Source organism: Paroedura picta, chromosome 4 (genome assembly GCF_049243985.1).
Source record: "Paroedura picta isolate Pp20150507F chromosome 4, Ppicta_v3.0, whole genome shotgun sequence".
Classification (NCBI taxonomy): Eukaryota; Metazoa; Chordata; class Lepidosauria; order Squamata; family Gekkonidae; genus Paroedura; species Paroedura picta.
This window is the reverse complement of record NC_135372.1, coordinates 144,826,912-144,851,560: the sequence shown is the minus strand read 5'-3', so window position 1 is coordinate 144,851,560 and position 24,649 is coordinate 144,826,912. Positions and strand designations below refer to the sequence as shown.

The 24,649-nt window shown below is 54.8% G+C and overlaps 1 protein-coding gene across 1 annotated transcript in view; it reads right to left on the bottom strand.

The window, feature by feature from the left end:
* Positions 1 to 11,062, bottom strand: part of LOC143836693 (uncharacterized) — a 34,402-nt gene extending 23,340 nt beyond the window's left edge. The window contains exons 1-2 of the mRNA XM_077336237.1: positions 10,919 to 11,062; positions 9,614 to 9,695 (exon numbers count right to left, since the gene is read on the bottom strand). Coding sequence (XP_077192352.1) covers positions 9,614 to 9,695; positions 10,919 to 11,062 — 226 coding nt within the window. The remainder of the gene's footprint in view (positions 1 to 9,613; positions 9,696 to 10,918) is intronic.
* Between the last annotated feature and the right edge of the window lie 13,587 nt (positions 11,063 to 24,649).

Genomic DNA, 24,649 nt, shown 5'->3' with positions numbered 1-24,649 from the left:
TTTCTAACACCACCAGCTCTGCTGGGAAGGGTGGGATCCTGAATGCGGAAGGGCCATTTGAGGCCAGGGTGACGACCGGCAGGACTCCAGACTTCAGCATCCATTCCGCTGGGATGGGAGGAATCCTGACCTGGGAATGGGCCTTTAGAGCCTGGGAGACTACCGTCAGGTTTCAAATATTCGGCATCCGTTCCGCCGGGATGGGAGGAATCCTGACCTGGCCATGGGCCTTTAGAGCCTGGGAGACTACCGTCAGGTTTCAAATATTCGGCATCCGTTCCGCCGGGATGGGAGGAATCCTGACCTGGCCATGGGCCTTTAGAGCCTGGGAGACTACCGTCAGGTTTCAAATATTCGGCATCCGTTCCGCCGGGATGGGAGGAATCCTGACCTGGGAATGGGCCTTTAGAGCCTGGGAGACTACCGTCAGGTTTCAAATATTCGGCATCCGTTCCGCCGGGATGGGAGGAATCCTGATCTGGCCATGGGCCTTTAGAGCCTGGGAGACTACCGTCAGGTTTCAAATATTCGGCATCCGTTCCGCCGGGATGGGAGGAATCCTGACCTGGCCATGGGCCTTTAGAGCCTGGGAGACCACCCTCAGGTTTCAAATATTCGGCATCCTTTCCGCCGGGATGGGAGGAATCCTGACCTGGCCATGGGCCTTTAGAGCCTGGGAGACTACCGTCAGGTCTCATGTATTCCGCATCCTTTCCGCCGGGATGGGAGGAATCCTGACCTGGGAATGGGCCTTTGGAGCCGGGGCTACCACCGTCAGGGCTGCCGTCTCCACCCTCCTTTCCGCCGGGATGGGAGGAATCCTGACCTGGGAATGGGCCTTTGGAGCCGGGGCGACCACCGTCAGGGCTGCCGTTTACACCATCCTTTCCGCCGGGAAGGGAGGAATCCTGCCCTGGGAATGGGCCTTTGGAGGCGGGGCTACCACCGTCAGGGCTGCCGTCTCCACCATCCTTTCCGCCGGGAAGGGAGGAATCCTGACCTGGGAATGGGCCTTTAGAGCCGGGGCTACCACCGTCAGGGCTGCCGTGTCCACCCTCCTTTCCGCCGGGAAGGGAGGAATCCTGACCTGGGAATGGGCCTTTAGAGCCTGGGAGACTACCGTCAGGTTTCAAATATTCGGCATCCGTTCCGCCGGGATGGGAGGAATCCTGACCTGGGAATGGGCCTTTAGAGCCTGGGAGACTACCGTCAGGTTTCAAATATTCGGCATCCGTTCCGCCGGGATGAGAGGAATCCTGACCTGGGAATGGGCCTTTAGAGCCTGGGAGACTACCGTCAGGTTTCAAATATTCGGCATCCGTTCCGCCGGGATGGGAGGAATCCTGACCTGGGAATGGGCCTTTAGAGCCTGGGAGACTACCGTCAGGTTTCAAATATTCGGCATCCGTTCCGCCGGGATGGGAGGAATCCTGACCTGGGAATGGGCCTTTAGAGCCTGGGAGACTACCGTCAGGTTTCAAATATTCGGCATCCGTTCCGCCGGGATGGGAGGAATCCTGACCTGGCCATGAGCCTTTAGAGCCTGGGAGACTACCGTCAGGTTTCAAATATTCGGCATCCGTTCCGCCGGGATGGGAGGAATCCTGATCTGGCCATGGGCCTTTAGAGCCTGGGAGACTACCGTCAGGTTTCAAATATTCGGCATCCGTTCCGCCGGGATGGGAGGAATCCTGACCTGGCCATGGGCCTTTAGAGCCTGGGAGACCACCCTCAGGTTTCAAATATTCGGCATCCGTTCCGCCGGGATGGGAGGAATCCTGACCTGGCCATGGGCCTTTAGAGCCTGGGAGACTACCGTCAGGTCTCATGTATTCGGCATCCTTTCTGCCGGGATGGGAGGAATCCTGACCTGGGAATGGGCCTTTGGAGCCGGGGCTACCACCGTCAGGGCTGCCGTCTCCACCCTCCTTTCCGCCGGGATGGGAGGAATCCTGACCTGGGAATGGGCCTTTGGAGCCGGGGCGACCACCGTCAGGGCTGCCGTTTACACCATCCTTTCCGCCGGGAAGGGAGGAATCCTGCCCTGGGAATGGGCCTTTGGAGCCGGGGCTACCACCGTCAGGGCTGCCGTCTCCACCATCCTTTCCGCCGGGAAGGGTGGAATCCTGACCTGGGAATGGGCCTTTAGAGCCGGGGCTACCACCGTCAGGGCTGCCGTGTCCACCCTCCTTTCCGCCGGGAAGGGAGGAATCCTGACCTGGGAATGGGCCTTTAGAGCCTGGGAGACTACCGTCAGGTTTCAAATATTCGGCATCCGTTCCGCCGTGATGGGAGGAATCCTGACCTGGCCATGGGCCTTTAGAGCCTGGGAGACTACCGTCAGGTTTCAAATATTCGGCATCCGTTCCGCCGGGATGGGAGGAATCCTGATCTGGCCATGGGCCTTTAGAGCCTGGGAGACTACCGTCAGGTTTCAAATATTCGGCATCCGTTCCGCCGGGATGGGAGGAATCCTGACCTGGGAATGGGCCTTTAGAGCCTGGGAGACTACCGTCAGGTTTCAAATATTCAGCATCCGTTCCGCCGGGATGGGAGGAATCCTGACCTGGGAATGGGCCTTTAGAGCCTGGGAGACTACCGTCAGGTTTCAAATATTCGGCATCCGTTCCGCCGGGATGGGAGGAATCCTGACCTGGCCATGGGCCTTTAGAGCCTGGGAGACTACCGTCAGGTTTCAAATATTCGGCATCCGTTCCGCCGGGATGGGAGGAATCCTGATCTGGCCATGGGCCTTTAGAGCCTGGGAGACTACCGTCAGGTTTCAAATATTCGGCATCCGTTCCGCCGGGATGGGAGGAATCCTGACCTGGCCATGGGCCTTTAGAGCCTGGGAGACCACCATCAGGTTTCAAATATTCGGCATCCTTTCCGCCGGGATGGGAGGAATCCTGACCTGGCCATGGGCCTTTAGAGCCTGGGAGACTACCGTCAGGTCTCATGTATTCGGCATCCTTTCCGCCGGGATGGGAGGAATCCTGACCTGGGAATGGGCCTTTGGAGCCGGGGCTACCACCGTCAGGGCTGCCGTCTCCACCCTCCTTTCCGCCGGGATGGGAGGAATCCTGACCAGGGAATGGGCCTTTGGAGCCGGGGCGACCACCGTCAGGGCTGCCGTTTACACCATCCTTTCCGCCGGGAAGGGAGGAATCCTGCCCTGGGAATGGGCCTTTGGAGCCGGGGCTACCACCGTCAGGGCTGCCGTCTCCACCATCCTTTCCGCCGGGAAGGGAGGAATCCTGACCTGGGAATGGGCCTTTAGAGCCGGGGCTACTACCGTCAGGGCTGCCGTGTCCACCCTCCTTTCCGCCGGGAAGGGAGGAATCCTGACCTGGGAATGGGCCTTTAGAGCCTGGGAGACTACCGTCAGGTTTCAAATATTCGGCATCCGTTCCGCCGGGATGGGAGGAATCCTGACCTGGCCATGGGCCTTTAGAGCCTGGGAGACTACCGTCAGGTTTCAAATATTCGGCATCCGTTCCGCCGGGATGAGAGGAATCCTGATCTGGCCATGGGCCTTTAGAGCCTGGGAGACTACCGTCAGGTTTCAAATATTCGGCATCCGTTCCGCCGGGATGGGAGGAATCCTGACCTGGGAATGGGCCTTTAGAGCCTGGGAGACTACCGTCAGGTTTCAAATATTCGGCATCCGTTCCGCCGGGATGGGAGGAATCCTGACCTGGGAATGGGCCTTTTGAGCCTGGGAGACTACCGTCAGGTTTCAAATATTCGGCATCCGTTCCGCCGGGATGGGAGGAATCCTGACCTGGCCATGGGCCTTTAGAGCCTGGGAGACTACCGTCAGGTTTCAAATATTCGGCATCCGTTCCGCCGGGATGGGAGGAATCCTGATCTGGCCATGGGCCTTTAGAGCCTGGGAGACTACCTTCAGGTTTCAAATATTCGGCATCCGTTCCGCCGGGATGGGAGGAATCCTGACCTGGCCATGGGCCTTTAGAGCCTGGGAGACCACCCTCAGGTTTCAAATATTCGGCATCCTTTCCGCCGGGATGGGAGGAATCCTGACCTGGCCATGGGCCTTTAGAGCCTGGGAGACTACCGTCAGGTCTCATGTATTCGGCATCCTTTCCGCCGGGATGGGAGGAATCCTGACCTGGGAATGGGCCTTTGGAGCCGGGGCTACTACCGTCAGGGCTGCCGTCTCCACCCTCCTTTCCGCCGGGAAGGGAAGAATCCTGACCTGTGAATGGGCCTTTGGAGCCGGGGCTACCACCGTCAGGGCTGCCGTCTCCACCCTCCTTTCCGCCGGGAAGGGAGGAATCCTGACCTGGGAATGGGCCTTTGGTGCCGGGGCTAGCACCGTCAGGGCTGCCGTCTCCACCCTCCTTTCCGCCGGGAAGGGAGGAATCCTGACCTGGGAATGGGCCTTTAGAGTCTGGGCGACCACCGTCAGGGCTGCCGTCTCCACCATCCTTTCCTCCGGGAAGGGAGGAATCCTGACCTGGGAATGGGCCTTTGGAGCCGGGGCTACCACTGTCAGGGCTGCCGTCTCCACCATCCTTTCCTCCGGGAAGGGAAGAATCCTGACCTGGGAATGGGCCTTTGGAGCCGGGGCGACCACCGTCAGGGCTGCCGTTTACAACCTCCTTTCCGCCGGGATGTGAGACATCCTGACCTGGGAATGGGCCTTTGGAGCCGGGGCGACCACCGTCAGGGCTGCCGTCTCTACCATCCTTTCCGCCGGGATGGGAGGAATCCTGACCTGGGAATGGGCCTTTAGAGCCGGGGCTACCACCATCAGGGCTGCCGTTTACACCATCCTTTCCGCCGGGAAGGGAGGAATCCTGACCTGGGAATGGGCCTTTGGAGCCGGGGCGACCACCGTCAGGGCTGCCGTCTCCACCCTCCTTTCCGCCGGGATGGGAGGAATCCTGACCTGGGAATGGGCCTTTGGAGCCGGGGCGACTACCGTCAGGGGTGCCGTGTCCACCCTCCTTTCCGCCGGGATGGGAGGAATCCTGACCTGGGAATGGGCTTTTGGAGCCGGGGCTACCACCGTCAGGGCTGCCGTTTACACCATCCTTTCCGCCGGGATGGGAGGAATCCTGACCTGGGAATGGGCCTTTAGACCCGGGGCGACCACCGTCAGGGCTGCCGTCTCTACCATCCTTTCCGCCGGGATGGGAGGAATCCTGACCTGGGAATGGGCCTTTAGACCCGGGGCGACCACCGTCAGGGCTGCCGTCTCTACCATCCTTTCCGCCGGGAAGGGAGGAATCCTGACCTGGGAATGGGCCTTTAGAGCCGGGGCTACCACCGTCAGGGCTGCCGTCTCCACCCTCCTTTCCGCCGGGATGGAAGGAATCCTGACCTGGGAATGGGCCTTTGGAGCCGGAGCTACCACCGTCAGGGCTGCCGTTTACACCATCCTTTCCGCCGGGAAGGGAGGAATCCAGCCCTGGGAATGGGCCTTTGGAACCGGGGCTACCACCGTCAGGGCTGCCGTTTACACCGTCCTTTCCGCCGGGATGGGAGGAATCCTGACCTGGGAATGGGCCTTTGGAGCCGGGGCTACCACCGTCAGGGCTGCCGTCTCCACCCTCCTTTCCGCCGGGATGGAAGGAATCCTGACCTGGGAATGGGCCTTTGGAGCCGGGGCTACCACTGTCAGGGCTGCCGTTTACACCATCCTTTCCGCCGGGAAGGGAAGAATCCAGCCCTGGGAATGGGCCTTTGGAACTGGGGCTACCACCGTCAGGGCTGCCGTTTACACCGTCCTTTCCGCCGGGATGGGAGGAATCCTGACCTGGGAATGGGCCTTTGGAGCCGGGGCTACCACCGTCAGGGCTGCCGTCTCCACCATACTTTCCGCCGGGAAGGGAGGAATCCTGACCTGGGAATGGGCCTTTGGAGCCGGGGCGACTACCGTCAGGGCTGCCGTTTACATCCTCCTTTCCGCCGGGAAGGGAGGAATCCTGACCTGGGAATGGGCCTTCAGAGTCTGGGCGACCACCGTCACGGCTGCCGTTTACACCATCCTTTCCGCCGGGATGGGAGGAATCTTGACCTGGGAATGGGCCTTTAGAGCCGGGGCTACCACCGTCAGGGCTGCCGTCTCCACCCTCCTTTCCGCCGGGAAGGGAGGAATCCTGACCTGGGAATGGGCCTTTGGAGCCGGGGCGACCACCGTCAGGGCTGCCGTTTACACCCTCCTTTCCGCCGGGATGGGAGGCATCCTGATCTGGGAATGGGCCTTTAGAGCCGGGGCGACCACCGTCAGGGCTGCCATCTCCACCATCCTTTCCGCCGGAAAGGGAGGAATCCTGACCTGGGAATGGGCCTTTGGAGCCTGAGCGACCACCGTCAAGGCTGCCGTCTCCACCATCCTTTCCGCCGGGATGGGAGGAATCCTGACCTGGGAATCGGCCTTTGGAGCCGGGGCGACCACCGTCAGGGCTGCCGTCTCCACCCTCCTTTCCGCCGGGATGGGAGGAATCCTGACCTGGGAATGGGCCTTTAGAGCCGGGGCTACCACCGTCAGGGCTGCCGTTTACACCATCCTTTCCGCCGGGAAGGGAGGAATCCTGACCTGGGAATGGGCCTTTGGAGCCGGGGCGACCACTGTCAGGGCTGCCGTCTCCACCCTCCTTTCCGCCGGGAAGGGAGGAATCCTGACCTGGGAATGGGCCTTTGGAGCCGGGGCGACCACTGTCAGGGCTGCCGTCTCCACCCTCCTTTCCGCCGGGAAGGGAGGAATCCTGACCTGGGAATGGGCCTTTGGTGCCGGGGCTACCACCGTCAGGGCTGCCGTCTCCACCATCCTTTCCGCCGGGATGGGAGGAATCCTGACCTGGGAATGGGCCTTTGGAGCTGGGGCTACCACTGTCAGGGCTGCTGTCTCCACCCTCCTTTCCGCCGGGAAGGGAGGAATCCTGACCTGGGAATGGGCCTTTGGTGCCGGGGCTACCACCGTCAGGGCTGCCGTCTCCACCATCCTTTCCGCCGGGAAGGGAGGAATCCTGACCTGGGAATGGGCCTTTAGAGCCGGGGCGACCACCGTCAGGGCTGCCGTCTCCACCCTCCTTTCCTCCGGGAAGGGAAGAATCCTGACCTGGGAATGGGCCTTTAGAGCCGGGGCTACCACCGTCAGGGCTGCCGTCTCCACCCTCCTTTCCGCTGGGGTGGGAGGAATCCTGAACTGGGAATGGGCCTTCAGAGCCGGGGCTACCACCGTCAGGGCTGCCGTTAACACCGTCCTTTCCGCCGGGAAGGGAGGAATCCTGACCTGGGAATGGGCCTTTAGAGCCGGGGCTACCACCGTCAGGGCTGCCGTTTACGCCATCCTTTCCGCCGGGATGGGAGGAATCCTGACCTGGGAATGGGCCTTTGGAGCCGGGGCTACCACCGTCAGGGCTGCCGTCTCCACCCTCCTTTGCGCCGGGATGGGAGGAATCCTGACCTGGGAATGGGCCTTTGGAGCCGGGGCTACCACCGTCAGGGCTGCCGTTTACACCTTCCTTTCCGCCGGGAAGGGAGGAATCCTGACCTGGGAATGGGCCTTTGGAGCCGGGGCTACCACCGTCAGGGCTGCCGTTTACACCTTCCTTTCCGCCGGGAAGGGAGGAATCCTGACCTGGGAATGGGCCTTTGGAGCCGGGGCTACCACCGTCAGGGCTGCCGTTTACACCTTCCTTTCCGCCGGGATGGGAGGAATCCTGACCTGGCCATGGGCCTTTTGAGCCGGGGCTACCACCGTCAGGGCTGCCGTTTACACCGTCCTTTCCGCCGGGATGGGAGGAATCCTGACCTGGGAATGGGACTTTAGAGCCGGGGCGACCACCGTCAGGGCTGCCGTCTCCACCCTCCTTTCCGCCGGGATGGGAGGAATCCTGACCTGGGAATGGGCCTTTAGAGCCGGGGCGACCACCGTCAGGGCTGCTGTCTCCACCCTCCTTTCCACCGGGATGGGAGGAATCCTGACCTGGGAATGGGCCTTTAGAGCCGGGGCTACCACCGTCAGGGCTGCCGTCTCCACCCTCCTTTCCGCCGAGATGGGAGGAATCCTGACCTGGGAATGGGCCTTTAGAGCCGGGGCTACCACCGTCAGGGCTGCCGTCTCCACCCTCCTTTCCGCCGGGATGGGAGGAATCCTGACCTGGGAATGGGCCTTTAGAGCCAGGGCTACCACCGTCAGGGCTGCCGTTTACACCGTCCTTTCTCCCGGGATGGGAGGAATCCTGACCTGGGAATGGGCCTTTAGAGCCGGGGCTACCACCGTCAGGGCTGCCGTCTCCACCCTCCTTTCCGCCGGGAAGGGAGGAATCCTGACCTGGGAATGGGCCTTTAGAGCCGGGGCGACTACCGTCAGGGCTGCCGTCTCCACCATCCTTTCCGCCGTGATGGGAGGAATCCTGACCTGGGAATGGGCCTTTGGAGCCGGGGCTATCACTGTCAGGGCTGCCGTCTCCACCCTCCTTTCCGCCGGGAAGGGAGGAATCCTGACCTGGGAATGGGCCTTTAGAGCCGGGGCGACCACCGTCAGGGCTGCCGTTTACACCCTCCTTTCCGCCGGGATGGGAGGAATCCTGACCTGGGAATGGGCCTTTAGAGCCGGGGCTACCACCGTCAGGGCTGCCGTCTCCACCATCCTTTCCGCCGGGATGGGAGGAATCCTGACCTGGGAATGGGCCTTTGGAGCCGGGGCTATCACTGTCAGGGCTGCCGTCTCCACCCTCCTTTCCGCCGGGATGGGAGGAATCCTGACCTGGGAATGGGCCTTTAGAGCCGGGGCGACCACCGTCAGGGCTGCTGTCTCCACCCTCCTTTCCACCGGGATGGGAGGAATCCTGACCTGGGAATGGGCCTTTAGAGCCGGGGCTACCACCGTCAGGGCTGCCGTCTCCACCCTCCTTTCCGCCGAGATGGGAGGAATCCTGTCCTGGGAATGGGCCTTTAGAGCCGGGGCTACCACCGTCAGGGCTGCCGTCTCCACCCTCCTTTCCGCCGGGATGGGAGGAATCCTGACCTGGGAATGGGCCTTTAGAGCCAGGGCTACCACCGTCAGGGCTGCCGTTTACACCGTCCTTTCTCCCGGGATGGGAGGAATCCTGACCTGGGAATGGGCCTTTAGAGCCGGGGCTACCACCGTCAGGGCTGCCGTCTCCACCCTCCTTTCCGCCGGGAAGGGAGGAATCCTGACCTGGGAATGGGCCTTTAGAGCCGGGGCGACTACCGTCAGGGCTGCCGTCTCCACCATCCTTTCCGCCGGGATGGTAGGAATCCTGACCTGGGAATGGGCCTTTGGAGCCGGGGCTATCACTGTCAGGGCTGCCGTCTCCACCCTCCTTTCCGCCGGGAAGGGAGGAATCCTGACCTGGGAATGGGCCTTTAGAGCCGGGGCTACCACCGTCAGGGCTGCCGTCTCCACCATCCTTTCCGCCGGGATGGGAGGAATCCTGACCTGGGAATGGGCCTTTGGAGCCGGGGCTATCACTGTCAGGGCTGCCGTCTCCACCCTCCTTTCCGCCGGGATGGGAGGAATCCTGACCTGGGAATGGGCCTTTAGAGCCGGGGCGACTACCGTCAGGGCTGCCGTCTCCACCATCCTTTCCGCCGGGATGGGAGGAATCCTGACCTGGGAATGGGCCTTTGGAGCCGGGGCTATCACTGTCAGGGCTGCCGTCTCCACCCTCCTTTCCGCCGGGAATGGAGGAATCCTGACCAGGGAATGGGCCTTTAGAGCCGGGGCTACCACCGTCAGGGCTGCCGTCTCCACCATCCTTTCCGCCGGGATGGGAGGTATCCTGACCTGGGAATGGGCCTTTGGAGCCGGGGCTATCACTGTCACGGCTGCCGTCTCCACCCTCCTTTCCGCCGGGATGGGAGGAATCCTGACCTGGGAATGGGCCTTTAGAGTCTGGCCGACCACCGTCAGGGCTGCCGTCTCCACCATCCTTTCCGCCGGGATGGGAGGAATCCAGACCTGGGAATTGGCCTTTGGAGCCGGGGCTACCACCGTCAGGGCTGCCGTCTCCACCCTCCTTTCCGCCAGGATGGGAGGAATCCTGACCTGGGAATGGGCCTTTGGAGCCGGGGCTATCACTGTCAGGGCTGCCGTCTCCACCCTCCTTTCCGCCGGGAAGGGAGGAATCCTGACCTGGGAATGGGCCTTTAGAGCCGGGGCTACCACCGTCAGGGCTGCCGTTGACACCCTTCTTTCCGCCGGGATGGGAGGAATCCTGACCTGGGAATGGGCCTTTAGAGCCAGGGCTACCACCGTCAGGGCTGCCGTTTACACCGTCCTTTCTCCCGGGATGGGAGGAATCCTGACCTGGGAATGGGCCTTTAGAGCCAGGGCTACCACCGTCAGGGCTGCCGTCTCCACCATTCTTTCCGCCGGGAAGGGAGGAATCCTGACCTGGGAATGGGCCTTTAGAGCCAGGGCTACCACCGTCAGGGCTGCCGTCTCCACCATTCTTTCCGCCGGGAAGGGAGGAATCCTGACCTGGGAATGGGCCTTTAGAGCCGGGGCTACCACCGTCAGGGCTGCCGTCTCCACCATTCTTTCCGCCGGGAAGGGAGGAATCCTGACCTGGGAATGGGCCTTTAGAGCCGGGGCTACCACCGTCAGGGCTGCCGTCTCCACCCTCCTTTCCGCCGGGAAGGGAGGAATCCTGACCTGGGAATGGGCCTTTAGAGCCGGGGCTACCACCGTCAGGGCTGCCGTTGACACCCTTCTTTCCGCCGGGATGGGAGGAATCCTGACCTGGGAATGGGCCTTTAGAGCCGGGGCGACCACCGTCAGGGCTGCCGTTTACACCCTCCTTTCCGCTGGGAAGGGAGGAATCCTGACCTGGGAATGGGCCTTTAGAGCTGGGGCGACCACCGTCAGGGCTGCCGTTTACACCCTCCTTTCCGCCGGGATGGGAGGAATCCTGACCTGGGAATGGGCCTTTGGAGTCTGGGCGATCGCCATCAGGGCTGCCCTTTCCACCATCCTTTCCGCTGGGAAGGGAGGAATCCTGACCTGGGAATGGGCCTTCAGGGTCTGGGCGACCACCGTCAGGGCTGCCATTTCCATCATCCTTTCCGCCGGGAAGGAAAGAATCCTGACCTAGGAATGGGCCTCTGGGGCCGGGGGGACGAAAGTAAGGGCTCAAGAATTCCCCAACCTTTCCCCTGGTGGGAAGGGAGGAATCCTGACCAGAGGTACCCTCATGGTTTAGGTTTTCTTTGTTCCCCTCAGCCTTAGATGTTCCTGCATCTGTGTTCAGATTATTTTCTTCCTGTTCCTTGGGCCTTCCTGTCTCTGTAATGGACCCGCCTCCTGCCTCTTTCCTGCCTTTGCCAGCTGGGCACCGTTTGTGGTGGTTGCAATGTTTCCTTTTTACTGTGTCCTTCTCTTTCTTTCCATGACCTGCAGGGCACCGTTTGTGGTGTTTGCAATTTTTTCCTTTTTACTGTGTCCTTCTCTTTCTTTCCGTGACCTGCAGGGCACCGTTTGTGGTTTTTGCAGTGCTTGCTCTTCAATTCACCCTCGCTTGCCTCTCCCCCTGTGTTCACGGAAGTGTGATTTGCTGGCATGTTTATGTTATTTTCTGGTATTCCCTGACTATCTGTCTGACTGCCTTCTTTTGATGTACCCGTTTGCTGGTCACCATCATTTTTGAGAGCTGGCGCCCCTTTCTCTTGTCCGGAAATAGCAGGCGATGTCACCCTTTCCTCGGGGAGACCCAGCCCTTCTCTTTCATCTCCGGGTACCTCTGAGCCTTGCTCCCTCCCTTTCCCTGCCTCAGACTGACCCGGCCCCTGGTCCTTCTCCACACTGAGATTGTCCTCGCTCCTTTGTGCACGCTTGGGGCCCTGTCAGGCACCTTCCAGTGTGGGCTGCCCTCATTTCCTCCCTCAGAACCACGGGGGTGCTTCGGGGGGCACCACTTCTTCCTTTTCCCCTCCCGTTTTCCCTGTTTCTGAGGTGTGCCATCTCTCAATTCATGTCCCCTTTGCTCCTCACTTGCAGGAACACCATCTGTCTCCCCGGGGCTTGGCAGGTCCTGTTTTGCTGCCCCGGGTTGGATAGTTTCTGTGACTTCAGAACTCTGTGGACCTTTCCTTTCCTTGTAATGATGCCTCTCTGAGGGCATGGCTTTGGGAACAACATCACCAGGCTTCAATTCCTCGCTTTCCGGAGTTGTCACCGCTTCTCCAGATACACGCAGGGGGGCCAGGGATATCGTCCAGAGGATCAAGAAACTGAACCGCAGCATTTTCAGTTTTGGTATCTGGGGGGGAAACCCATGAAAACCCTCCTCATTGAGTGCAACTGGAATTAAGGATACCTTAAACAGGCCCCCTCACACCCTTTTTGGACTTGTAGACATCTTTGGGATGGTGACACAAGCATTAAATGGCTGCCACAGTGGGGGGACCTAGTGACAAAATGGCCGCTGCAGGAGACTGGGCCAATCACGAAAGGCCAGGGGTCAAGGGTATTTGGGACTCTCATTGAAACTCTTCAACAGTTTGCCCAAAAGTTCTGGTCAAGAAGATTCCCTGTAATGTGCACAGCCAATCAGAAACCCTGGTGGGCCAAAACCCCATCTCGTCCTGGTCACTTCCCAAACGCACTGAGCGGGCACCGCAATAGATGTCAGTGGCCGCAGTGGCGGGCCAAGGCAGCACGTCAAGGAGCCCCGTCGGGACCCCCAACCCTTTCAAGAGTGCAGGCAACTCGTAGAGAATCATCTTTAAAACCGCTCAAGGAGCAGTATACGTATTTAGCTCAGGGCTAAGTGGGCGGAGAGTGGGCAGGGCAGGTCCGGGTGAAGGCCCAATCGGAAGCCGCAATGTGCCTTCTGATTGGGCCCTCACCAGGACAGGCCCAACTTCTAGCTAGTCATGGAGCGTTCTGAGGCGGTTGCCTCTGGGGAAGAAACTGCCTGGGGGGGGGGGAGAAGAAGGAGGCCTTCCCCCAGGCCGCCAAGCACACGGCTGTGCTTCGCAACCTGGGGGAAGGCCACGTTGGCATGGGGGGGGGGGCAGGAACACCACCTGGCACCGAGGGGGGGGGATTTCAAGCCCGTTCTTATGCATGGGCTTTGAAGCTCGTACAACCATAGAGTTGGAAGGGCCCTCCTGGGTCACCTAGTCCAACCCCTTTCACTATGCAGGACACCCACAACCCTCTCGCTCCTCCACTGTCACCTGCCACCCCCTTGAGCCTTCCCAGAATCAGCCTCTCCGTCAGATGGCTCTCCAGCCCTCTGCTTAAAAATCTCCAAAGATGGAGAACCCACCACCTCCCGAGGAAGCCTGTTCCACTGAGCAACCGCTCTGACTGTCAGGAAAAAGTGGAGAATCCTAGAATCATAGAGTTGGAAGGGACCGTCTACAGTTCACAGGTTGTAAATGACCAACTGCTTTTTATTAAACATTTTCTTCCGTTTTCACTACACACCCCAGAAAAAAAACGAGAAAAAATAAATTTGGCATAAAATAAACTGGAGAGTTTGAGAGACAGACAGAGACTCTGTAATGAAAATGAGATCAAGAATGAAGATGTAAAACAGACTAGCTATGAAATTTTAAGTGTTGAATGTAAATGTATCCCAATAGATGTGAATATTATGATTGTATTTTTGGATTTCAACTTGAAATTATGGTGAAGGGCAGGGGTAGTCAAACTGCGGCCCTCCAGATGTCCATGGACTACAATTGTAGTCCCTGGACATCTGGAGGGCCGCAGTTTGACTACCCCCGGTGAAGGGGGTGTCAGGGAGACCTATCTTCTGTTTACTACGTTCTGTGGTGTGTGGGTATGTCAGGGCAGGTTTGTCCATGGAGGACATGCAGCAGGAGCTACGGGCCCCGTGCTTCCAGGGGCCCCACATGGTGCTCTTCCCCCCCCCACCATGGATCAGGCCTGTAGCTCCTCTCTTCCCCCTTTAAGGACACTGGGAGTGACACCCCTTTCCACTGGGGGATGGCCTCTGCCCCCAGACTGGCTGCTCCCATCACATGGTACTCTGCTAGGGCCCTGCAAATCCTTAAATGGGGTCTGGTGCTAGGCGCCTGTAAATCCTTAAACCGCTCCTGGTGTGTGTGTTTGTGTATTAGCAACTATCTTCTTATTAAGTGGATATATTTATTAATGATTCTCTTCAAACAGAGCAATTGTACCTCACAAAATACTCGAAAAGATAACTTCACCTTAATGCTTAGCTTTGCAAAGGGGATAAATAAACGAGCCACAAAGAAACCTCAAATACAAAACAAAATATTATGCAAACTGAAAAAAATATACAAACAATTTTAATAACCAATATACAAGCTCGACAAACTATTCTCAAATACAATATACTCTGTGGATTGTCAAAGGATCATAGGATATGTGCAAAAGTCAGAGAAAATTATACAAAATTTCACAATGCGCACAATATTTCAAAAAGTCACAAAAGTGCAAGATGACATCATGTCTCCTCACAACCAATCACAATATATGTATTGGGAGTTTACATATGTGGTAACTGGTTGCGTATTATGAAATGTTGTATAATATTCTCTGACTTTTTCACATAACATATGCTCCTTTGACAATCACTCTGGGATTCTATGCCTGATGCGACCCCCCCCCCCCAGCTGCAATGACATTTGGATGATAATTTACTCAAAGTAGCATTGCCCGGGTCACACATCAAAACTCAAGGCTCCAATATCCTAAATTTTCCTGGCATGCTATTGGGGACTGGTTCAAAAGAAGAAGAAGAAGAAGAAGAAGAAGAAGAAGAAGAAGAAGAAGAAGAAGAAGAAGAAGAAGAAGAAGAAGAAAGGAAAGGAGGACCTTCTGTGGTGCATAATGTCATAGGCTCCACCTTCCAAAGTGACTGTTTTCTGCAGAGGAACTGAATTCTGTCACCTGGGGAGCAGCTGCAGTTCCAGGAGACCTCCAGGCCCCACCTGCCTCCTGAACAATTCCGTTTTTGCACCCTCTGTGCATCTTTCCGGCCTAGCTGAGCCCAGGGCTGCCCCAGGCAAAAGCCAGCTCAACTCCCACCCCTTCAAATGCCACACTGTGTTAGAACTTACAAGACTCTGAAAGGGGATTCCACCAATCCATGTTGAACCAGCCATGCTGCAGCGATTGGGTGCAGGACAGAATTACACCGGTGCTTTCCCAACAGCACTGGCTCCAGATTGGGGACCAAATCAGGTTCCAGGTTTGGATCCTTACGTTCAAACCCAGGTTGGACCTAGAGGCTGGCAGCCCCAGCTCAATGAGGTGCTCTCAGGGTCTGAAAAACTGTCCCATTTCTGCAAGTGTAACCTGAATACCAAGCAGATCTTTGGTAGAGTTGGGAGAAAGAGCCTTTCTTTTGCCCTGAGACCAAACTTACCTTCATGGTTTCCCGTGGTTCCTCGTCGGGATGTTCAGAACTGCATTTCCCGTTTCTTTCTCCTCTCCTCAGTGGCCATCAGGAAGCAGACCTGCTTCGTATATATACTCACCAGCTCTATTAAGTAAAGACAAAGGAGATTAACTGGGCTGGAGGACGCCTGAGGTATCGTTGGGGAGGTGCCTCAGAGAACATTCCTCCCAAAGTCATCTGCCAACACCATTTATTTAACTAAATCAAATCCAGGACCAAGTCAGCGTGGCTCAGTCCTGTCCCTACCCTGGATTACAGAAGGAGGGTGCTGGGATACCACAGTGACGAGGCATCGGTGGCATGGAGCCCTCATATCAGCGCTCAGACCAACCCAATCTTCTCAGAAGCTAAGCAGGGTCAACCCAACTTGGTCTTCTGATGAGACACTGCCAAGGAACTCCTAAGGTTTCTGTGCAGAGGCAGTAAATGGCAGACCCCCTTCTGCTCATTTGCCTGGCCTGGATGGTCCAGGTTAACGTGATCTTGTCACATCTCTGGCACTAAGCAAGGTTGGCCCTGGTTAGACCTTGGATGAGGGACCACCAAAGAATTTTGGTGTCTCTACACAGAGGCAAGCAAAGGCAAACCCCCTCTGAACGTCTCTTGCCATGAAAATCCTATGAATTGCTATGCAAATTTATGGTGCTTCTCACCAATCGCAGAATCATAGAGTTGGAGGGGGCCATATAGGCCATCTAGTCCAACCCCCTGCTCAACGCAGGATCAGCCCAAGGAAGAGGATCAGATCAAGAAGGAATACTCTGCCACACACAAACACATATTGCACAAAAATATTTTGCAGGTCTTTAGGTTCAAACAAGTGTGGCTTCATGGTTGGGTAGCAGGCAATAATCTGGAGAACGATATTTGATTCTCCACTCCTCTTCCCCATGAGACTAGTTGGGTATCCTTGGGCCAGTTCCAGTTCTCTCAGAGCTCTCATCCCCAACTACCTCAAAAGTTGCCTGTCATAGGCTGAGGAAGGGAAGGTCATTGTAACCTGCTTTGGATCTCCTTTGGGTAGGGAGAAGGTGGTTCTTCAAACTATACAACTATATCATTGGATCTCTAGCAGCAATTTTACCTCTTCTTGGGCTTTTTGCCATACAGAGAGCAGGTTCCTCTTGGGAACAGAATTTTATGTAAGTGCAACCAATGGTTTGACACCATTTTTGAGAAAATTGGTGTTTACAGTTTAAAACATCTTCCAGAATTCTTGCGAAAGCAGTTGTTACAAGTTTGTACTCTATTCAGGCCCTGTTCAGGATTTTTTATTCTGGAGTCAGCAAGTGTAGCTGCATGAACTACGGTAGCCAACTCCAGATTTTCAGTAAGGAAGTGTCTCGGATTCAGTGACAAAGTGTCTGGAAAGATGGAATAAACAAGCAAGTATCCAGTTAGGCTGAAGGAAAATGGTTAGAATAGTAGGGAGGGTAATAGTTAAAAATGCCTTTAGGTACCAACATCTGTAACTTTTCAGTGTTAAAGCTGCTCAAACCACTCAGGTGTGGCTAATTCTATTTCAGTTTTGAAAGTTCCCTTTGACAGATGCGCATCTCTCTCTATAGCTGATGAAGGGAGCATTGGCGTCTTGGTCTCCTGGACTCGAATGTAGCCGTATTGCACGAGAACACGTGGAGCTGCCTTCTGCTTATCAGATCAACACGGCTGCCCTCTGACACTGGAGCAACCCAGGATCGGAGTCTTCCTTATCTGCAGCTCTTGAAATGTTGGAACGGAGTCACATGAGGAGTGCCAGCTGATCAGTGCCTGATGGGGTGGGTGCCACAAGCAGTGGAATCTCTGGGGAATTAAAGAAAGCTTTTTAAGGTCCCCAGAACTCCTTTCAATTTCTTTGAATGATGGAATCCCCGGCCTGAGACAACTGGCTTGAGAGGAACGGTATAGAAAAGAAAAGAAAAGAAAAGAAAAGAAAAGAAGGAAGGAAGGAAGGAAGGAGGAAGGAAGGAAGGAAGGAAGGAAGGAAGGAAGGAAGGAAGGAAGAAAGAAAGAAAGAAAGAAAGAAAGAAAGAAAGAAAGAAAGAAAGAAAGAAAGAAAGAGAGCTGAGCCCCCCTCCCATCTTCCTCACTGCACGTTACTCCCACAAATAACTCCTGATTTTAAGGCACATTAAAGACTAACCAAGCACAGTAACTCACCTGATTGTTCTGGAATTATGTTAGTCACACCTGCCCCTGGAGAAGGTCTTAGTGGTGGGAGAGTGACCTTAAGTCATCAAATTCCATTCCTTGCCTTGAAGCAAACAATCTCGTGCGTATTTTGCGTTGTCAAGCGTCATTTGATTCGTTGCGTATCTATGAATGGGTGATCTCCCTTAATAGCCCTGCTCAAATTTTGCAACCAGCCATGGCTTTCTGGCTGAGTCTGTCTGTGTAGCGTTGGGTCTTCCTCTTTTCCTTCTGCCTTCGACTTTTATAGAATCGTAGAATCATATAGTTGGAAGGGGCCTCCTAGGTCATCTAGTCCAACCCCCCCACTCAATGCAGGATACTTACAACCCTATTGTTCACCCACTGTAACCTGCCACCCCCTTGAACCTTCACAGAATTATAGAATCAGAGTTGGAAGTCCGCACTCCTAACCAGTATGCAAAGTGTTAAGCCCCAGTTTGGTCATTTTAGCTTCTAGGAAGCTTTCAGGCCTGATGTGATCTTTTTTGGTGGTTCATGGTATGTATAAAACTCTCCTTCAACACCACATTTCAAAGGACTGTCTTCCTATCAGCAATCTAAGATCTAACTGTTGTCTGCAGGTATCTATTTCTTCTGTCGAAAGTGGGAGGGGAATTCTCCTGAAGTAGGATGGCTGGCTGAACATTTGGGTTTGGGTTTGCGTTTGGAAGGGTCCTGGTGTCAGAAGAGGAGAAGATTTGGCCCCGTCATGTCCCAAAAATGATCCTCAGAAAATGGATTCTGACCCAGCTTAGAATCATAGAATCCTAGAGTTGGAAGGGGCCATGCAGGCCATCTAGTCCAACCCCCTGCTCAACGCAGGATCAGCCCTAAGCATCCTAAAGCATCCAAGAAAAGTGTGTATCCAACCTTTGCTTGAAGACTACCAGTGAGGGGGAGCTCACCACCTCCTTAGGCAACCTATTCCACTGCTGAAGTACTCTGGCTGTGAACATTTTTTTCCTGATATCTTGCCTATATCGTTGTACTTGAAGTTTAAACCCATTACTGCGTGTCCTTTCCTCTGCAGCCAGGAGAAACAGCATCCTGCCCTCCTCCAAGTGACAACCTTTCAAATACTTAAAGAGGGCTATCATGTCCCCTCTCAAACTCCTTTTCTCCAGGCTGAACATTCCCAAGTCCCTCAACCTATCTTCATAGGGCTTGGTCCATTGTAGAGCCATCCAGAGAAGGTTGCCAGGTGTGGGAAGCACCTGTTTCCAGCCATGGAGGAAGCAAAATTTCCAAAGCAGGGCTGGTTCCAGGTTGAAGTCCCCTGAGGAGACACCTTTCACCCGGAGATCAGTTGGAATTCCAGGAGATCTCCAGGCCCCGCCTTGACATTGGCAACCATATCCCTAATTCAGCAAGCCCTCTGTATCTTTCCTCTTTTTTGCTCTGCTGCCCCTCCTTGCGTGCCTCTTTCTCAGGGGCTTCCTCCTCCCTCCCTTCTCTCCTTTCGGTCTCCGTGGCCTCTGGGAGGGCGGGACACACCTCTCTGCGTCTCTCCCTGCCCTCTAGGTGGAAAGACGGACCGAGCGGCCGCCTGGGCTTCCCTGTCCCAGCAAGGATTTCTTCTATTCGTAAAGAGGATCTATTACTTCCCTAAAGCAACAGGGTCTCCGTGGACTTTATTTCTTCGGTCTGTTCTTTTCCCAGTACAAAATTAGCTCTAGCCCAGCAGTTTGGGGAGGCATGAGATGGAATAATATGTTGGCTGGATTTTCAGTTAACCTCTCCAAATGGCTAACTGAGGCAACATTAGATGCTCAACTGCAGGGGTGGCCAAACTGCAGCTCTCCAGATATCCATGGACTACAATTCCCATGAGCGTCTGCCTGCCTGCCTGCCTGCCTGCCTCTCTCTCTCTCTCAACAAAATGGGACATGGGCTAAATGATATGTAAACCAGGCCCACTGGCTATTGGCAAAGCTTAATCTAAAACTTTTGGAATATACACAAGATCTGCAGATTTAGCAGATTATGAAGAGTGTCCTGCGGGGGGCATCAGAACTGATGTGCTTTTGGCATAGTTAGATCTGGTTCTCAGATCTCCTCCTGTGGTTCTGTTGGAGACCTCCTGCTCCTTGGAGCTCACTTCCTTTCTCTTTTATTGTGATTTCATGTCTTGGGTTTTGTGTCCTTTGAATGGGATTTTAAGAGGTTTTTATCAGACGTCTGTAACCTGCCACGAGCCGGCTCCGGGAGCAGTGGGGGATACATTTAACAATAGTAATAGTAGTAGTAGTAATAATAATAATAGAATAAAATAAAAACCTGGCTTGCCTGTTTAGAAGTCTGCACTCCTAACCACTGTACCAAGCTGGCTCTTAATTGTTCTTAATTAGTATTGTAACTGTATTAAAGTGCAATTATGACCATGTTGTTAACCACCCTGAGCCATCTTGCTGGAAAGGCAGCATATAAATCTAAATAATAGTTTGCTGGCCAGATGTAGATGTAGCACAGACCCACACATAGGGGCTGGATTATTCCAGCAGCCTTCTCTATGCAGGCAAAAGGATCACTCTGCAGCAATCAATTCACCGGCGTACTTGGATCAGTTATGAGGGCCGCTGCTGCTGCATTTAGCTTGCTGAAACGGTCTCCTTTTTGCATCTTTTAAGGCGTCATTGTCAATCTTTACACGTGGCTTCGGTTCTGTTTCTCGGCTCTTGACTGCTTGCAGAGGCCCAAGCCCTATTTCTCCAGGAATCTGCCAACCCAGAGTTGCCAGGAAGGGTCTGGAGTGGGGCTGAGGCTCAGGCGGTGCTGCCCTTTCTCTCCAAACCATTTTCTTTCCCCTGGGGCTGAGAAAGACGACCAGGGTTGGTAGGATCGCTGGGCTGAGTTCCATGTTTGTCTTTGTACAAGTCCTTCCCTTACGAGATCTCTGCCCCGGGCCAAGGGGACTTCTTCCTTGACCAAAGCCCTCGGGGGCTGCTGGTGCCCTCGGCCCAGGGCTACTCCTCTTGAGAAGGAGCTTTAGTGATTAGCAGAGGGCTTTTGTCCTTTGTTTGGCTTCCACGCTAGGCCTGCACAGCAGCCCAATGCCACGCATGGGGCAAACATGCTCAGCAAACAGCAAACAGCACGGCCATTTCTCTTCCAGGATTGCGTTGAGAACCTGATTGGATCTGGTGTTTGACCAGCTGGCTGCAGGGAAGGCATTTTGGACCTTTTCCCTGAGAAGCACTCTGCAGGATCTTCCAATCCCCAGGGGAGGAGGGGGAAATATTTGCCAGCTGGGGATTCTGCTAACACGAATACTTTGCAGCAGGGGCGGTCAACCTGTGGTCCTCCAGATGTCCATGGACTACAATTCCCATGAGTCCCTGACAGCGTGCAGGGCCAGAACCAGCCATCTCAGATTTTTAAAGTCGTCCCACCCACCACATCGCCCTGGCTGTAAATTGGGGGGGGGGGAGTTATATACAATTGCATGCATCTATATCTTGACCTCTGAGGAAGACCAGTATGATTGAAACTTGTTGGTATTTTAAAGAGATATTTGAACTGGTTTTATTGGTTTAATTAATGCAGTAACTGTCTTAAATATATGTAATTTGCTACTATGTTGTTAACTGCCCTAAGCTGGCTTGTCGGGAGGGGCAGCAAACAAACAAACGCTGAGATGTTTTATGTCTGCCCAGTAGATAATGATATTCTTTTATGGTTTGAAAACATTTTTGAGCTCTCACAATAGAATCATAGAATCATAGAATCATAGAGTTGGAAGGGGCCATAGAGGCCATCTAGTCCAACCCCCTGCTCAACGCAGGATCAGCCCTAAGCATCCTAAAGCATCCAAGAAAAGTGTGTATCCAACCTTTGCTTGAAGACTGCCAGTGAGGGGGAGCTCACCACCTCCTTAGGCAGCCTATTCCACTGCTGAACTACTCTGTGAAAATATTTTTCCTGATATCTAGCCTATATCGTTGTACTTGAGGTTTAAACCCATTACTGCATGTCCTCTCCTCTGCAGCCAACAGAAACAGCATCCTGCCCTCCTCCAAGTGACACCCTTTCAAATACTTAAAGAGGGCTATCATGTCCCCTCTCCACCTCCTTTTCTCCAGGCTGAACATTCCCAAGTCCCTCAACCTATCTTCATAGGGCTTGGTCTAAATAAATTGGTTCTCTCCCTAACCTTGGTGGTTCTCACCAGAGGGCCTGGGCTGACCCGCCTCACTCTTTCCTCCCAGCCTCAGGACTGGTTCAGGGTAGCTGCTTCTCCCAGCACTGCCAGCCCTTTGCTTCCTGAGCCCACGCTAGGGTTGCCAACCCCAAGTTGAGGAGAGATCTTGGGGGGTGGGGTTTGGTGAGGGGTGGGGTGGGGTGGGGCCCCAGCAAACCTAACGCCATAGAGCAGGGGTAGTCAAACTGCGGCCCTCCAGATGTCCATGGACTACAATTCCCACGAGCCCCTGCCAGCGAATGCAGGCAGGGGCTCATGGGAATTGTAGTCCATGGACATCTGGAGGGTCGCAGTTTGACTACCCCTACCATAGGGTTTTCTCTCCAAGCCAGTCTTTCTTTCCAGCTGACCTCTGTTGTCTGGAGACCAGTTGTCATTTCAGGAGACCCCCAGGCTCCCTCTGGATATTTTCCCCACAACAATTATTTGATGAATCTGTAATTCCACGAGAGATAATCAAGGCCAACCAAAATGGAAAGTCAGTCCGAGGCCTTCCGGTCACCGTCGATTCCGGCCTTAATCAAGCCTTCTCCAGGACTTTATCCCCCTCCCCGCTTCGGACGTCGGAAGCCCCTCTGGAGAAATCTCCCCCCGGATGTGGGGCTGCAGATCTGAGTCCCGAAGAGGGCTGCTTGATGAAGGTCGGAATGGGCTGTTACTGGGAAGTGTGGGACTGACTTTCCATTTCGGTTGGAATTTATTTCTCCTGAAATTAAAGATTCATCACATAGTTTTTTACTACCCGAAGAAGCCTCGGAGGGCGAGCTGGGTGGAAAGACAAAGTTTAATTTGTGATTGTGATGTTGGTGTTATTTCTGTAGGTGTTTTATGTTGTTATTTGTAGATGTATTTAAGGCTAATAAAATGTTAAAAGAAATATTTTTTTGTGTGGAAGAATATCCCTTTTAAGGACTCCTTAAACAGTTTCAAGCATACTTTGCTTCTTTTTGCCCCAAACGTTTTTTTCATCATTTCAATATGCTTTTTGGGCCGTTTTTTTCTTGCTTCCACCTGGAGATTGGCACCCCGAAACGACACAGTCACCAGCTGTGGTTGCCAGCTCTGTGCTTTGCGATCCCAAGAAATTCTGAGGCATAGGGAGGGGATGAAGACTTCTTGTGATGTCACCCCATCAAGCAACTCTCTTGGAATTCCCAAATCTTTATGGCAGGGACCATAGAAACGTGGGATTCCTAGAGAAACACTCTTATTGGTAATGCTTTTCTCCCCCAATCTGAATTTCCTCCCATTGAGGGAGTACATGGGGATGTAGACCAAAGGCAGAAGTCTTCCCCATGCCAGCAGGCAACCGACAGTATTGCCTACTCAGGCATGCAGCCGCTGTCCAGAGTCTCCAGAGTTTCACATCACCTACTGTGAGATCCTTCAAGTAGAGATGGTGGGGATTGAACCTGGGATCTTCCACACACCAAGCAGAAACGCTGCCCTGAGCCACGGCACCACCTCAGCTGTAAGTTGAGGAGATCTACAGGATTTACCTGGAGGTAAGCAACCAGGTTTAGAGCGGTTTCTCAGTGGAACAGGCTTGCTCGGGAGGTGGTGGGTTCTCCATCTTTGATGTTTAAACAGAGGCTGGAGAGCCATCTGATGGAGAGGCTGATTCTGTGGAGGCTCAAGGGGGTGGCAGGTGACAGTGAATGAGCGAGAGGGTTGTGCGTGTCCCGCATAGTGCAGGGGGTTGGACTAGATGACCCAGGAGATCCCTTCCAACTCTAGGATTCTTGGATTCTATGATTCTAGGTGGTTAGCAACTCTGACTCACCTCTTTTTTTCCCCTTTTTTTTTTTTTTGCAAAGTGAGAAGGTGGCAACAAAATGGCCTAAATAAACCCACTTGAAGGACTGTTAGGTTTGTAAGGCAAAGTGAATGACCTTATGGTCATTCCATCCACTGGGCCCCCCTGGGCAGAGCACAGCATGTTTTCTGACCCACAAAGCTGGGATGATGCTTTCAAAGGCACCAAGACTGGCCAGGAAGGAGAGGCCCAAACCTCTCCAAGACAACAGCATGCCTGTTCTGCTGAGGAATTCCTTTCTGATCCTGAGGTCAAACATAGCGAGCCACCACACCCTGAGCAGGGAGCAGAAACTACCCACCGGATCATCCCAGAATCAACTGAATCGGGTGCAGCTCCACCCACCCACCCAACTCACAGGGAGCTTTTCAGCCAGAACCGAGGGTGGAGACTGAGGCCAAAGCCCTGTGTACACATAGCTGGGATTAAGCCCAAGGGCTGACTTATAGCAAACACTTGTTTAGATTGGCCTGCAAGGAACCCCTCACCTTTCTTTCAATAATTTGGGCAATTAACTGATCGAAGTCAAAGGAACAGGCCGTGAGCGAGCAACAGGGGAGGCCCCGTATATCATAGGATCAATCCTAGAGTTGGAAGGGACCTCCAGGGATCTCTAGCCCACCCCCCTGCAGAATACAGGAAATTCACATCTACCTGACCACCCATGGTGACCCCAGTTCTATGCCCAGATGATGCCCACCCAAAAAACAAACAAACCCAGAATCCCTGGCTAGTCTGACCTGGGGGAAATTTCCCTCCCCACCCCAAAGTGGCGATTGGGATTTCCCTGGGCAGGCAAGAAAGGGCCACAAGAACCATCCCCTCTCATGTCCACCGTTAGTCATCTCCTTTCTAAACTGAAAAGTCCCAGCAGGCTCTTCAGCCTTTCCTCCTGGGGAAGGGGCTCCAGCCCCCTCCTCAGCCTGGTCGCCCTCCTCTGCCCTCTTTCCAGCTCTGCAATGTCCTTTTTGAGACACGGTGACCAGAATGCCATTCTCAAGCCCTTTTCTATGCAGGCAAATGCAAGCCACCTGTTTG